Source organism: Scardinius erythrophthalmus (assembly GCF_964197995.2).
Source record: "Scardinius erythrophthalmus genome assembly, chromosome: 7".
Taxonomy (NCBI): Eukaryota; Metazoa; Chordata; class Actinopteri; order Cypriniformes; family Leuciscidae; genus Scardinius; species Scardinius erythrophthalmus.
The window spans coordinates 19091844-19107076 of record NC_138227.1 but is presented as its reverse complement, the minus strand read 5'-3'; the positions used below and the strand labels follow the sequence as shown (position 1 = coordinate 19107076).

The 15233-nt window shown below is 39.1% G+C and overlaps 1 protein-coding gene across 3 annotated transcripts in view; it reads left to right on the top strand.

The window, feature by feature from the left end:
- mettl16 (methyltransferase 16, N6-methyladenosine) overlaps window positions 1-12988 on the top strand; it is a 37728-nt gene extending 24740 nt beyond the window's left edge. The window contains exons 7-11 of one of the 3 annotated variants that reach the window (XM_081371215.1): window positions 2714-2783; window positions 6269-6358; window positions 10252-10425; window positions 12318-12623; window positions 12768-12981. In XM_081371215.1, coding sequence (XP_081227341.1) covers window positions 2714-2783; window positions 6269-6358; window positions 10252-10425; window positions 12318-12623; window positions 12768-12785 — 658 coding nt within the window. In that variant the 3' untranslated portion in view covers window positions 12786-12981. Of the gene's footprint in view, window positions 1-2713; window positions 2784-6268; window positions 6359-10251; window positions 10426-12317 lie in introns of all 3 variants that reach the window. The other 2 variants (XM_081371213.1, XM_081371214.1) reach the window with 2 other exon arrangements.
- Window positions 12989-15233: the final 2245 nt, after the last annotated feature.

Sequence of the window (15233 nt, the reverse complement as noted above, 5' to 3'; positions counted from 1 at the left end):
TCTATTAATTCTCAAAATGGCCAAATAGCAACTGATATATCAGTTTGGCACCAATGTCAACACATGAGGGGCTGTCAGGAGCGTAATGAGAAGGGAATAAACAGCCTTGTGTGTCCAGGTCTGTAGAGGATGTGTTTTATACTGAGAGAGCCAAAGAGGGGAAGGGGCCACGCTGATGAAAGGGGTAGGGCAGATGGATCCTGGGATGGCTCTGTCATACAGAGTTTGCGTAATTAATTGACAGGGAAAGTAAATAATTACCCGAGGCGGTATCCGGGCCACCCGACGGGAGCAGCTGTGTATGTGACTGGGGCAGACGACGAGCCCCCCCGTGCCAGGACTGTCAGTGGAGCGCTGGAGTGAGGCGGAGGAACCAACATTAGGCCTGATTAACCACGTCATGAGCTGAGGAACGAGAGGAGCGTGGCTGTGTGTGTGTGTATAGAAAAGTTTAATGGTATCTTTTAATTTTCACTGTTTGCATGAGATATCACATGTAGTTTTAAACATTTGTGTGTTTTATTCATCTCCTGCACGTGTTGAGAATTGACTGGTGACCGCAGGGAAAGCTGGGCTCTATTCCATCTCGCTGTTACCAGCTCCCTCTCTCATGGGTTTAGACTATGCAAGCAGACTGTCGCAAAAGCGGTGTGTGTGTGTGCGTCAGCAGGTGCCCGTAGAGCCAGCCAGGCATTCTGATTGGCCCTCTGAGATGCTTCTTCCTCTCCAGCCCCTCAGATCTGTAATTACTGCCAGTCTTCCTCCAGCGCCTCCTGTCTCGCTTACATCCTAAATACAACTCTGATTTTTCCTCATGCCAAACAATCTGTGCTATTGAAATTGTAATTGTTACTACTTCCTCCTCAGGCCCTGATAACTAAAGAAAATGCGTAAACACCCCCTTTTCAAGCCCCAATAGATGCTGGAGTACCCCATTATTAACGGAGCGTGCCATGTGCCGGGGTGCCACACAGCCTCCCTCCACTCCAGTTTGGAGAACATGTGTGGATATTAGGGCTCTTTAATATTTCATCACACAAAATGAAACGATTGTCAGGCCCCTAAGGCTCCATATGCAGTGTAATGTGTGTTCATCTATGCTCCCTCATTCTTGTGCTAGATTGCCCCTTGATAAACCAAAACCAATGTTACTCAAACATTTTGAGCTTTTAATAAAATGTAAATTCTTACTTTTTCCGGTCAAGTAGATTCACGTAGAGGTTTTTTTATGGGCCAATGTGAATGTCTCTATTTAAATTCAAAGAGACAAGATAGTCTATGTTTTAGACTACGTTTTATTATTATCCAAAATGAGGCAATTTAAGCATTATGGAGCACTAAACACTCTCATGTAATGTCTGTTTCATTCATACTAGAAGCCAGAGGGCGCCGTCACGCAGAAAGTCTAAAACGTACTCATAGAAGTAATAACTTATGACCTTTCAAGAAACCCCTTATATGGACAACGGCATCCAGCTATCGCTGTTGCTGAATAAAAAGCAGAAACATTTTAACTGATGAAATATTAAGACAATAAACACAAGATTACAACAATAAATGGTTTGTGTTTTTGAAGCCATCTCTGGGTATTTTCATAACAATAAATTACACGAAAAATGCCATGCTACTTGACACAACCTTTATTACAGTACAAATGATAAAATATATTTTCTGCCTTATTCTTTGGGAAAAAAAAGCCTCAAGTGTTAATGGCTTTAAAAAGCACATGCCATTACTTTTTTAACATTGTATAAAATCCATTGAAAAATCTTTATAATATCCATGAACTATATATATGTATATGAATTAAATGTATCAATAATTAAAAATTGTAAATATAGCTTTTAAATTTTATGAACTCATAAAAGCTGCATGTATAGCATATATAAAAGAATGATCAAAATGGAATAGATTTAATATATATATTTTACACAATAATCATTCAAAATGCATTCAGCAATGTATGAAATAATGTAATTTATATTGTCGGTAATGTCATAAAAGGTACGGCACTAATAGAAATAATGATAGATTTGAAGAAGAAATGTTACCATTAAAATGCACTTGAAAGTGAACTTGACCTTCAGCCACCACGTTCTGCCCACAAATACTCATTAAGAATGGGTGCCATCTGTCTGTCCTCTATAATGAACAAATTTGTGTTTACGTCTGGCTATATTCTGATATGTAACATCCACTTTCCACAATCCAATCCATTCCTGATGAATCAAATCAAGTCTTGCCCTACATTTACTCATTAAATATCCTGCTTTAACTCATAAATGTCACATTACAGACATAAAATGTCTTCATGTTGACCTTTAAGGTATTCTTCAGTGTTTAAAAGCAAGATTCTGTCAATTTAGAAACTAATTGAGCTAAAAAATTAAGATTTGAGTACCAATCATGCATAGACTGTTATCCTCCTACTCTCTGTGGGCACTGTCTGATGAAGCCTCATCTTTTTTTATAATTGTGGATATGCATTGATTTTTGTCTCATGCGCAACATCAAAGCTCCCTGTCAAAGTGGGGTTTTTAATTAAACATGGAGCCTCATATCTTAAAAATATAAAGAGTAGACCAACTGACCGTTCCCACAGAGCGAGCCCATATTCAACCCACGGCTCTGAGTCCTGTGGTTTATTTGATGTGCTCCCATGGATCAGGTGTCCAGGCTGGTGGTTTCACAACTCCTTTTTTTCTGTCTACAGGTGGTACAGTTGCATGCTGGGAAAGAAGTGTAGCCTGGCACCTTTGAAAGATGAGCTGCGGAAACAAGGGGTATGTTTTTCTTAGACCACTTTGTGCTATAGTTACTGCACAGTGCAATGCTGGAAAAAATTTTTTTTAAATGGACTGATATTAAAATTAAATGTCTGATAAATGGCCAATATTAAAGTTCCATACTTTTTGGGTATATTACTTATAAATAGACTGATATTAAAATTAAAATGTTATGTCTGATAACTGATAAATGGCCAGTTTTAAAATTCTATACTATTTTGTGTAAATAAATTAAGAATAAAAATAAAATCAATAATTTTAAATGCCACCAGTATGTAATACTAGTATGATTTTTTTTAAATATTTGCTAAAAATAAAAATGTACATTTTAATGCATTAATAAATTCCATCCATCCATCCATCTTCTTCCGCTTATCCGGGGCCGGGTCGCGGGGGCAGCAGTCTAAGCAGGGATGCCCAGACTTCCCTCTCCCTAGACACTTCCTCCAGCTCTTCCGGGGGGACACCGAGGCGTTCCCAGGCCTGCTGGGAGACATAGTCCCTCCAGCGTGTCCTAGGTCTTCCCCAGGGTCTCCTCCCGGTGGGACATGCCTGGAACACCTTCCCGGGAAGGCGTCCAGGAGGCATCCGGAAAAGATGCCCGAGCCACCTCAGCTGACCCCTCTCGATGTGGAGGAGCAGCGGCTCTACTCTGAGCTCCTCCCGAGTGACCGAGCTTCTCACCCTATCTCTAAGGGATCGCCCAGCCACCCTGCGGAGAAAGCTCATTTCGGCTGCCTGTATCCGGGATCTTGTCCTTCCAGTCATGACCCAAAGCTCATGACCATAGGTGAGAGTAGGAACGTAGATTGACCGGTAAATCGAGAGCTTCGCCTTGCGGCTCAGCTCCTTCTTCACCACGACAGACCGGTACAGCGACCGTATTACGGTATAAGCGTATAAGCTGCACCGATCCGTCTGTCAATCTCCTGCTCCATCCTTCCCTCACTCGTGAACAAGACCCCAAGAGACCCCAAATTTTCCCAACAGACCCTCACAGTACGTTTGGGTCTGCCGAGTCTGTCCAGCTTCCTCCCCCGCCATCGGATCCAACTCACCACCGGGTGGTGATCAGTTGACAGCTCCGCCTCTCTCTTCACCCGAGTGTCCAAGACATACGGCCGGAGGTCAGATGAAACAACCACAAAGTCGATCATCGACCTCCGGCCTAGGGTGTCCTGGTGCCATGTGCACTGATGGACACCCTTATGCTTGAACATGGTGTTCGTTATGGACAAGCTGTAACTAGCACAGAAGTCCAATAACAGAACACCACTCAGGTTCAGATCGGGGGGCCGTTCCTCCCAATCACGCCCCTCCAGGTGTCACTGCCCACGTGGGCGTTGAAGTCCCCCAGTAGAACGACGGAGTCCCCAGTCGGAGCACTTTCCAGCACCCCTCCCAGAGACTCCAAGAAGGCCGGATACTCTGCACTGCCGTTTGGCCCGTAGGCACATACGACAGTGAGAGACCTATCCCCGACCCGAAGGCGCAGGGAAGCGACCCTCTCATTCACTGGGGTGAACTCCAACACATGGCGGCTGAGCTGGGGGGCTATAAGCAAATAGCGCTCGCATACGAGCCCCAACCCCGGGCCTGGCTCCAGGGTGGGGCCCCGGCTGCGCCATGCCGGGCGACGTCACGGTCCTCGAATTTATAGTCGTCATAAGGGTTTTTGAACCGCTCTTAGTCTGACCCGTCACCTAGGACCTGTTTTCCTTGGGAGACCCTACCAGGGGCATATAGCCCCAGACAACATAGCTCCTAGGGTCGTTCGGGTACTCAGACCCCTCCACCACGGTAAGGTGGCATTAATAAATTATATTTTATATATAAATTATTGATTAAGTGAGTGGTAGATGATAGCAAAGGTAATATAAATGCAAAAATATGGGAAATGTGCCTGCACAATTAAATATTCAATATCAACAGCTACCGATAAATTGAAAAAAATCTGTCATATTGGCTGATGATAACTTGTATGATACTAATGTATTGTGCATCCCAATTCTATTTAAATTTTCTCTAGGATCTTTATAGATAAATGAGTGGGCGTTTCTCCAAGACTTCAGGTTAATTGATCTTAATGAGTTTCACCAGCGTGGCATATAAACGTACCACGACAGGGAGCTCTAATGGAGTAGATTTCATTAGTTCATTAGGCATCATTAGCTCTCGCGTCACCCCTCCAGCCCCTCTCGATTACCCCCGCCTGTGCCTGTACAGTCAGAATGCTGTGATATCTGTGAATGAAAGGCTTTCGTCCTGCTCACAGGTTATTAGCCTGGTGTCAGTCAGTCTGCTCGACTCAGGCCTGATGTGTCGTTTGATTCATCTGAAGGTGTCGGAGTCCTGTCACCCCTCATTAAAGTCATTGTGCTCCTGGCCAACGTCCAGCAAACGGGCCCGCTTCCTCCTCTCGTCACTGTGGCTGTAATTAATATGCTAATGAGGTTCTTTCTCTCATTCTCATTCTCGTTCACCCTCTCACTTTTCCCTCTCCTTTTTCTCTGCTATTATCTGTTGTTTGTGTATATGCCCTCTGCTTGCAAAGGTCAGACTCAGATGGTGTTTTTTTTTACTGAAGAGCAGTTGGACTTGGTTTCACCCTTTAGTTCACCCCTAACACCCACATATCTGTGTTAAAACACACTCCCCACTGTGTGAATGGCAGGTCTGGGTCTGTGATGCTGTATTTAAGACTTCTGGGAGGGTCTGGTGTCGGTCATAGATTTTGCACATACACGCTTCCACATAATCTTTCCCCAAGTAATTTTCCTGTCAGTCCTATCTCGCTCTTTTTTTGCAGTGTGACATTTTGCATCCTTGACAATCAAGCATATTTAATCCCCTTCCTCCAAACACCTGCAGCCTACCGTAATGTAAAACAAATACTGCATTACTCATAAGCGCAATGCAATATAACCAATGTAACGTGTAACAATATGTAACATGCATATATGTAACCGATAAATGGCCAATTACTGCAATGCATATTTATATATATATATATTATTTAGGGATGGACTTATTCCTTAAATGAAAATGAAAATAACCAATAAAATAAATATATATAAGTAAATAAAGTAAAATCAATCAATTGAATTACCACCAGTAAATTTAGGCATCACAAAATTATAATGTACTGTTTTATTTCATTTTTAAATTTGCTAAAAAAAATTAAAACAAATACCGATACCAATAAATTAAAACAGTCTGTAATATTTACATATCATAATATATGATAACTGCTATATGTAATCTACAATTGTCCAGATAAATGAGATTATTTCACTTTATAGTGATTAGAATACATAAATGTGCTTATTATAATGAAAATGTGCACCCCTAAAAATGATCCTTTCTTTACACAAAATCTGGGTTGTTTTGACTTTTCTTGATGTGTTTTTGTAAGATTCTCTGCCTATTTTGAGTTTGAATCACCATTGCTGAGATCCTCATCATCTTTTGTTCTTTCACAGGTTTCCAAAGTAACACACACTGAGTTCTGCCAAGGTCGGACCATGCGCTGGGCCCTGGCTTGGAGTTTCTACGATGACGTACCTGTGCCTGTAAGTGCCTGTCCACTTCCTGCATTAGTTCAGAATCAGCTAGTCCTCACATAACCCATGCACCCTATACTATCTGATGTGTTTGTGTGCGGGAAAGCAACACCTGCTGAATATTCACTGTGCTCGGCACTCTTTTTAATAATGCATCTTTAGCCCATTCCATCAGATACACTTGACCTGCTTCCTGAGGCACGGCGCACGTCCTTCGTAGCAACAGTTGCCCAGACAGGGTGACGGTGCTGTAAAGTCACGCACTTTAGAGGGGAAAAAGAGCTATAAAAGGGAAAAAAGGGTTGAGGGGATGGAGAAGGGGGTGGTGGGATGATTTGTTATGGTCTTTCAGGAGAATTCCCCAAGTCCCAGATGCCCTTTTCCTCACAAGCACTTGAGCAGAAAGATTGGCCTACATATCTGTCTGCGAGCTGCTCCGCCCTCATACAGCAGATTTCCAAGGCTATACAGACACGTCTAGTTCTGGATGGTACCAGCATCCTTCTGTGCTTTATTTCCTCTCTCCCATTCGTGCTGTTTTCCACTTCCTGTGTCCATTCTTCCTCTCGGAAGCCAGCTGAGCCCCATTAGCAGAGCGCACAGAAGCTAGATCAATCTCTTTGACAGTGAAATGTATTGCACGAGAGGTAGGGGGTACAGTGAAGACTCAGACAAAAAAGGTAGGGTTTGAAAAGGACCCTGCGGTGCTGAAAGCGTGCCTGGGATATGGGTTGCGGGGGGGGTTTGTATGTGTGCAAGGCTGAGGGGTCAAAGGTCAGCAGGCAGTACTGGGGGAAGTGTAAAGCAGGGCAGAATGAGCCCAGTTGTCAGCATCCGTGGATAACCGCTGATCATTGCGGCACTCATCTTGTGTTCAATAATTGAATAATGACCTTTTATATGTCTCACCGCAGAGAAAATCCCAAGGCTCATGAATTTTTTTTCTTTTTTTGTTCACATTTATGAGCGAGGCCCTTTCAGATGCATCAAGAGGCTCGGTGTTGAGAGCGGAAGCTATTTTACGCAGGATCTATTCAACCTACTTAGAGCAAATGCGTCGCCAGATAAATAATGGACAGGGCGGAGGGGGTTATAATTCACGGTGAAGAGGGGATAAAAGCAGTGCATCGCCCTGATTAAGACTGATAGAAATTAATTAAGAGGGAGCGTGTGGATCGATGTGTGTGTTCATCTGTTTCCATCCATTATGTGCTCATCACAAATGGGTAGAGATTGCACTTTTTGACAGTCTATAAAACATCCTGCACAGTACGTCTGAGGTAAAACACTGAAGATGAAGGTTGTCTGATCATATTTAGATTTAGTGCAGTCGAAATATATTTTTTTTATATTCTTGAGGATTTAGGTCTGCTTTTGTTTAAATAGATGTTACTTTGTCTGTGGGATGATTTTGTCATGCTTAGCTGAGTTTGACGACTGAAAGTCAGAAAATGGCGCCCTCGTGTGTTGAAGGATGCTGGACTGCAAGGGGAACCGCCTTATAAAATCAGGCATGTGATCAGATAAAGACAAAAAGAAGGAAAACCTGTTTTTTCCCTCCATTCAATATGACTATACATATAATAATATATAATAATAAAAAATGAGAAAATTGTAATTATATTAAATTTATTGAAAAATCAATAAAGAAATGTTACTACTGCAAAAATACTGTAAAGTAGAGAGCATTTTATAATACAAATTATTATTATTATTCAAAATAATATTTGTATTTGATTATTATTTTGTGTTTAAATTAAACGAATGAATAAAGTATTAATTTAGTCAAGAAGTATTAATTTAATAAAGTATTACTGTTGCAATACACCCCCCCCCCCCACACACACAATATAATCCTCCCTATATCCCGCTAGAATGAAACGTTAATAATGTCAAATTATTAGTGCATTAAACATATTATTACATATTAAATATCTTATGTTGATGATAACTTAGCTACAGTCTTAAAGGGTTAGTCCCCCCTAAAATGAAAAAGATTGTCATCATTTTCTCATGTCTTCCAAACCTGTAAGACTTTTCATTCATCTTCGGAACACAAAATAAATTAGATTTCTGTCACTCCATCGACAGCTACCCAACTACCACTTTGACGCTGGTGAAGATGAACGAAAGTCTCAGGGGTTTGGGACGAAATGAGGGTGAATAATTAATGACAGAATCTTCATTTTTGGGTGAATTAACCCTTTAGTGTCTTAAAAATCTTTTTTTTGTACATTTGTCTACCTTAAAATGTAAATTAGGGTTCACGGGACCCCATGCGACATCCTCCTGGCTGTGCCCCCCTGACAATGACCCTATATGAAACCATCATTTAACTGTTGTCTGCTGAGACATGACAAATTTGACAAACGGCAGTACCAGCAACTTCAGCACAGGGAGTTATTCAGAAACCATAACTAGATGACTGTCCCTAAATCGAATCTGCTTAATGTAGTTATCAAATATGAGGAACATAGTTAAGATGTATGGTCTACTGTGTACTAAATGTGTTGTTTATCCAGACAGGACAGAAGCAATGGGGTGTTAAGTGGAGTAAAATCCTGAGATGGATGCCAGATTACCTGTGTGATTTGTCTTGAATTAGGATTAACGGTCACAAAAACCACAAGTCACCCACAGGAGGACTAAATATGAGAGGTGTTTGTCTGGTGAGTGACTGCAGTAGTAGTTGATGGGTGTGGTGTGGAGTGGTGTGTTTTTCGGCACTGAGGGGGTCGGTCTATTGGCTTGTGATGAGTCATGTTGTCCGTTTATCTGCTCTAACAACAGATGCTCTGTTTGAGGAGGAGAGAGACATGTGACTGGAGCAATGCTTCGGTTTCTCCTGCTCGTAAATCAGCTTTGATGAGCAGGAAAAGTCAAATATGTCTGTCGCCACCTTTAATGTCTCAGTACAACATGGTTCAGTGGTTATATACATCATGAATTACTCCAAAAAAACTCATTCTGCACTGAGCTGTTCAGATGCAAATGATTTGTTTCTATGGCAACACTTATAATGCCAAAATGAGTCCATGGGTGGCTTTGTTGTTGACACTTATTTACTGCATCCATACATGTATATATCTGTTTGCATAATATGCGGAAGAAAAAACGCACATCAGGTAACACTCATATTACAGTGGCATATGAATCAGATATATATATATATATGGAGACTGTTAAAGTAGAAACCAATTTGGTTGATTTTTACAGAGAAATCGGCACTTTCATCATATTGTAATCTGTAATTAATTACTAAGAAATGAATGTTTTACACTAATCTCAAACTTAGTGTTATTTTAGTATTATTTATATACTGTTATAGTATTTTTATATTTTTGTTTTAGTATTTTTTATGTACTTTTTGGGATTTTTTTATAACTATACGTTTTAGAGGGTTTTTTCTCTATTTATCTATTTCAGTTCTAATTTTAGTACTTCAACTTAATTTATTTCATTTAATTGCCAAGGTGAGATTTTTGTCATTTCAGTTTTTCATCTAATATACTTATTTTATTTCAGCTTTATTTCAGTTAATGGAGAGGGTTTTTAGTTTTAATGAACAATAACACTGATATAAAAAACACAAACAAGTTTGGGTTGACGGGTTGTCATTGTGTGGGATTGATGGGTTTGTCGTGAAACTGTGTGCTATTCATCTGACAGCAGCAGACAAACACGAGTGCCACAAGGACTCCAGATAGATACAGCATTGGTCATTGAACTCAAGGCCAAGGTGAACTTTGTGTTTTGCTGCCCTCTATTGACAGCCAGCTATTCTTAAAGAAAAATTGCATCTTTTTTGTGTTGTATTTCTTAGGCTGCAGACCTCTTACATGAGGTGTAAACACTCTTAGGTTAACTAACAAAAACTAATTTTCTTTCTAACTCTCTCTCAGTCGCCCCCCTGTAAGAAGCGTAAGCTGGACAAGGCCCGTAAGCCCCTCATCTTCACTGTACTGAAGCCCTCCGTGGCGGAGCTACAGGCGCAGGCGCCCAGCATCGGCTGCACTGACATCAGCCCCACAGAGAGTGTGTGTGCCTGGCTGGAGAACATCCTCGCAGACCTGAAGGTAAACAGAGAGTCAGTTTCAAACAACGCTGTGTTTCCATTTATTTTATCAGGGATTAGTGGGAAGTTAAGCACAAAAAATTCTGTTATAAAAATAATGATAATTATTATTAATAAATAATTTACATAAAATAATAATGAAATTAAATAATGCTATTATTAATATTATTGGTAACACTTTATAGTAAGATATAGTAAGATAGATTTCATTAGTTAACATGAACTAAGAATGAAGTATTTCTTCTATAGTATTTATTAATCTTAATGTTCATTTCAACATTTACTAATACATTGTTAAAATCAAAAGTTGTATTTGTTTACATTAATGCACTGTGAAGTAACATGAACAAACAATGAACGACTGCATTTTTATTAACTAACATAGACAAAGATTAATAAGCAGTGTAACAAATGTATTGCTCATTGTTAGTTTATGTTTGTTAATACATTAACTAATGTTAATAAATGAGACCTTATTGTAAAGTGTTACCATATTGTTAAATAACTCATATAAAGCAATTATTATTATTATTATTATTATTAAATAATTAACGTAAAATAATAATTATTAGTGTAATAATTATTAGTGTTATTTATCATTAGTGAAATTAATTAGCAGACCCTTTTTTTTTTTTTTTTCTCAAATCAACTCGCTGTAGGTTTTCCAGATGGACAGTGGTTGACACCAGTGTTAATTTTGACTGCAAATTTTGATTTAGTTTTAGTCATAGTCTTTTGACTAAAATGCCATTTAGTTTGTCATATTTTAGTCATCTGAATTGTTTTAGTTTTAGTCTAGTTTTAGTCGACGAAATACAATAAGATTTTAGTCAACTAAATCTACAGTAGATTTAGTCGACTAAAATATAATGGGTTTAAATTTAAATGCATTTATTTAGAATTTCTCAAAACCCATATACTTCCAGAGAAAACATATATTAACCTGCTAATATGAATGATTTTGAAGTTTGAACGTGCAATACAGATACAGATTTAACTACTGTAACTTAAAAAATATCTTAAATAAAACCACTTTTTTTCAATGAATGATATATGAATTCTTTATAACTACTTGCATACATCATTCTCTATTCTTTCAAGCAGACATATTTATTTGTATGAATTAAATATAATTAATCCTTATTAAAGCTATTAACGAGCAGTGAATGTCTTTTTCTTTTGTTGCTTGATCAATATTAAGGACACATCAGGTTTATTACCCACTGTCACTTTAAGACATTGGATCATGTCCAATGACATGCGGATCCCATGCACTGATGCACATACGATACACTCACAACTGTTTAAGACATAACCAACATAATTTACATGAATACTCTCCAAAACGAACATTTAGACATAATGTTGTGTGTATTTGTCCATTCAGACACGAAAGAGAGCTCAATTCTGTACTCGCGCGCTGTATAGGTGTCTATGTGTGAATGGCTGCACGCTTCGGGTCAGGTGTGTGCGCACGGAAAACCGTACCGGATATAGCTCTTTTTTGCGTCGTCACTCTTATTCAGATCTATATGTCTGCTCTACTCATTCTCCCAGACGTTTACATGTTTTAACGTTTTATGAGACATGCAGCGCATGCCAACTCGTGTGTGCCGCTGGGTAGATCAGCACGTTACAGTATGTGCGCATCTACCACAAATGCAGGACATCAGACTGGATCGCTTCCCAAATCGTCACTATCTAACATTTTCGTCTAGTTTTTATTCGTTGACGAAAATGTCAATAGATTTTCGTCATAGTTTTTGTCATTCAAAACTAGTTTTTATTTAGTTATCGTCTCGTTTTCGTCTATGAAAAAAATGTCGTTGACGAAAATTAACGAAATTAACACTGGTTGACACAATTGTTTAACACTGAACTTCCCATCTTCAGATACTTCACAGGCGAGTTCCTTGTGGAGAGGCGGAGCTCAGCCTCTTCCTGACCGCAGTGGAGAATACCTGGGTTCACGCACGGCAGAAGAGACGAGAACAGGGACGACATCTACGCGAGCTCCCCAGAGCACAACCGGCCTCCGCCACGGATACCTCCGCTCCATCTGTTCCAGCACCAGAGGAAACCACAGCAGAGGGCAGCAACGGGAAGCAGCACAACCCGGAGACAGGTGCCGACGTCCCAATGGAATCCCCCACTGAACCCAACGAAGTGGCTGTCGGCGGTCCTCAAAACCCAGAGACGGTACAGCACTTTCTCTTCAAGTGCCTGGTGAACGTGAAGGAAGAAGAGGATGATGTGGTGGTGGAGATGCATTGGGTGGAGGGGCAAAATAAAGATCTGATGAACCAGCTCTGCACTTGTTTGAAGAACTCTCTCTTCCGACAGGCAGCCAAAACCACCTAGCGCTCTCTCCCCTCTTCAGACACAGATTCAACACGTAACACAGACCATCATGCTGTGAGCCACTGCTAAAGCAGCAAATTACTCAATTTCCAAACTCCAAATGAAACAAAACTCCACTACCAGATGTTCCACTGATCAATGTTGTGATCAGACCTGTTTGAACTAAGTTTTATGTTTGTAATAAAAAAGATATTTTAAATATTTTTGTTGTTTGTGTCATTGTGATTTTGGTTAAAAGTGCACTCAGTAATTTATTTTATTCATGTTGCTATGTTTATATTTAAAAAAAAATGTTTTAATGAAAAATAATTTTTTTTCAGACCCTAACTTATTGCAGTTGCTCTGAACCTGTATGAATTTCTTTCGTCTGCTGAACACAAAAGAGATCGACATGGACCCCATTGACTTCCATAGTATTTTTTTTTTGCCCATGCTATGGAAGTCAATGTCTATCAACAGTTTGGCTACCAACATTCTTCAAAATATCTTCCTTTGTGTTCAGCAGGAGAAAGAAACTCATACAGGTTTAGAACAACTTGAGAGTGAGTAAATGATGGCAGAATTTTCATTTTTGGTAGAACAATCCCTTTAATGCTTGGCTATTATATATTATAATCTATAATAATAATATCACAATTTTAGTGACAGACATATTCTTCCATATATCCTTATGTATGTAGGGCAGGGACTTAGGGTTCTATCTATCGGTTGTTGATTGAATTTTAAGATGTCTTAAGTAAAAAAAAAAACAAGTAAAAAATGAAACATATTCACAAATGAATTGTTCTCACTGAGATCTATAATATGCATTAGAGCGAGTTTTCATTTCATGTCGACTTTAAAAAAATGTGAATGTATTTTGCATAAATTTCTACTGATCAAAAATTATCCTTTAGATTTTTTTCAAAACATCTAGCATTCCTCAGAAGTTTTTAAATCAAATATAAAATACAAAAATATGATTAAAATGAATATAAATTTATTTTACTTTATTGAATGCTTTACCATTTTTTAATAATTAAAATATATTATTTTAAATAATAATTTTTTTAGTTTATTAATAGTAACTCTTGAACCTGGGTTTGACAAATATGGCCTCGTTGATTCCTTTGACAAACCCAAATAGTCCAATAGTAGGTTGTGTTCCTCAGCATTTCCTGTCCCTGGAATGCCTTTTGGGTTGTGTCACAGGAAGCTTTGAGTCGGTACAAAGGTCCCGAGAGGAGCAGGGCTTCCTAACAGGAAGCAGCAACAGTCGCGACAGGACCACGAGCACATAACGTGCACTCAGAGTCACGTGAAGGCTTCCCAGGGTAAACAAGCTCCAGGGGCCGCTTCTTGAGTTGGAACGGGAATTTATTCACCGTTAGCCATGCATGTGAGAGTCATATGAACGTATAAAGGTGGGGCAGCTTTACATGAGCATGTTCGCATACCCTTTGCTCTGACCTTTTCAAGTGATTAAAAGGAAGAATGACTTGACGTGCAAAGCAGTCAAACACTAAGCAGAGGATTTTGAATCTCAAGTGGAAGTCTTCCGCTGTTTTTATAATGTTATATTTTGGGGTTTGAATACGTATGCAAATAAAAGTAATGTTGGAAACTGCAGAGAAAGTTTAAGAGAGTTCAGATTCAGTGGCGAGGAGCTTAGAAATGTTTTACTATTAGTTATTGCTGTAAATGTCTAGATGTTCTTATTAACTCGTTGGTGTTGTCAGTAACAGAGTGCATTTATAGACCCTTCCCCCTTGTGAAATATATATAATATATAATTAATGTATTACATTTAAAACATTCATAATTTTCTGTCCTCTCTCTCTGTCTCTTCAAGACTCCTACTGTCCTGCAGGACACTGCCTCAACAGTTACCATAGATACAGTCACATGACTGGCCCTTTATTCAGTCAGTGCATGTTTCATGGCAGCAAAGAAAAAGATTCTCTGGTACTTTGATAGGATCTCCAGTGAAAAAGGACAGCAGCATTAAGTGGACTTTATGTTGATAGATGTGATTTTTTTTTCTGTAGAAAAGTTGCATATCTCTGGTCACAGAAAATGGTTGTCATTTTAATTAGTATAAATATTAAGTAGTGTGGGAGGGCATAAACATTTAGTTTTTAGCTATATTAAATTTTTTTATATAGCTGTAAAGCAGTGTGCGCATACTGTTTAGTGTTTATATATGTGTGTACTGGTTTATCCTACATTATGAGGACATTAAAGGATAGTTAAGCCAAAAAAGAAAACTCTGTCATAATTTATTCTTCCTCGTGTTGTTCCAAACCTGTATGAATTTCTTTCTTCTGAACACAAAAGAAGATATTTTAAAGAATGTTGAAGAATGGACCCCATTGACTTCCATAGTACTTTTTTTCCTACTATGGGAATCAATGGGTGTCATCAACTGTCAGGTAAGTGACCAACATTCTTCAAAATATCTTCTTTTTA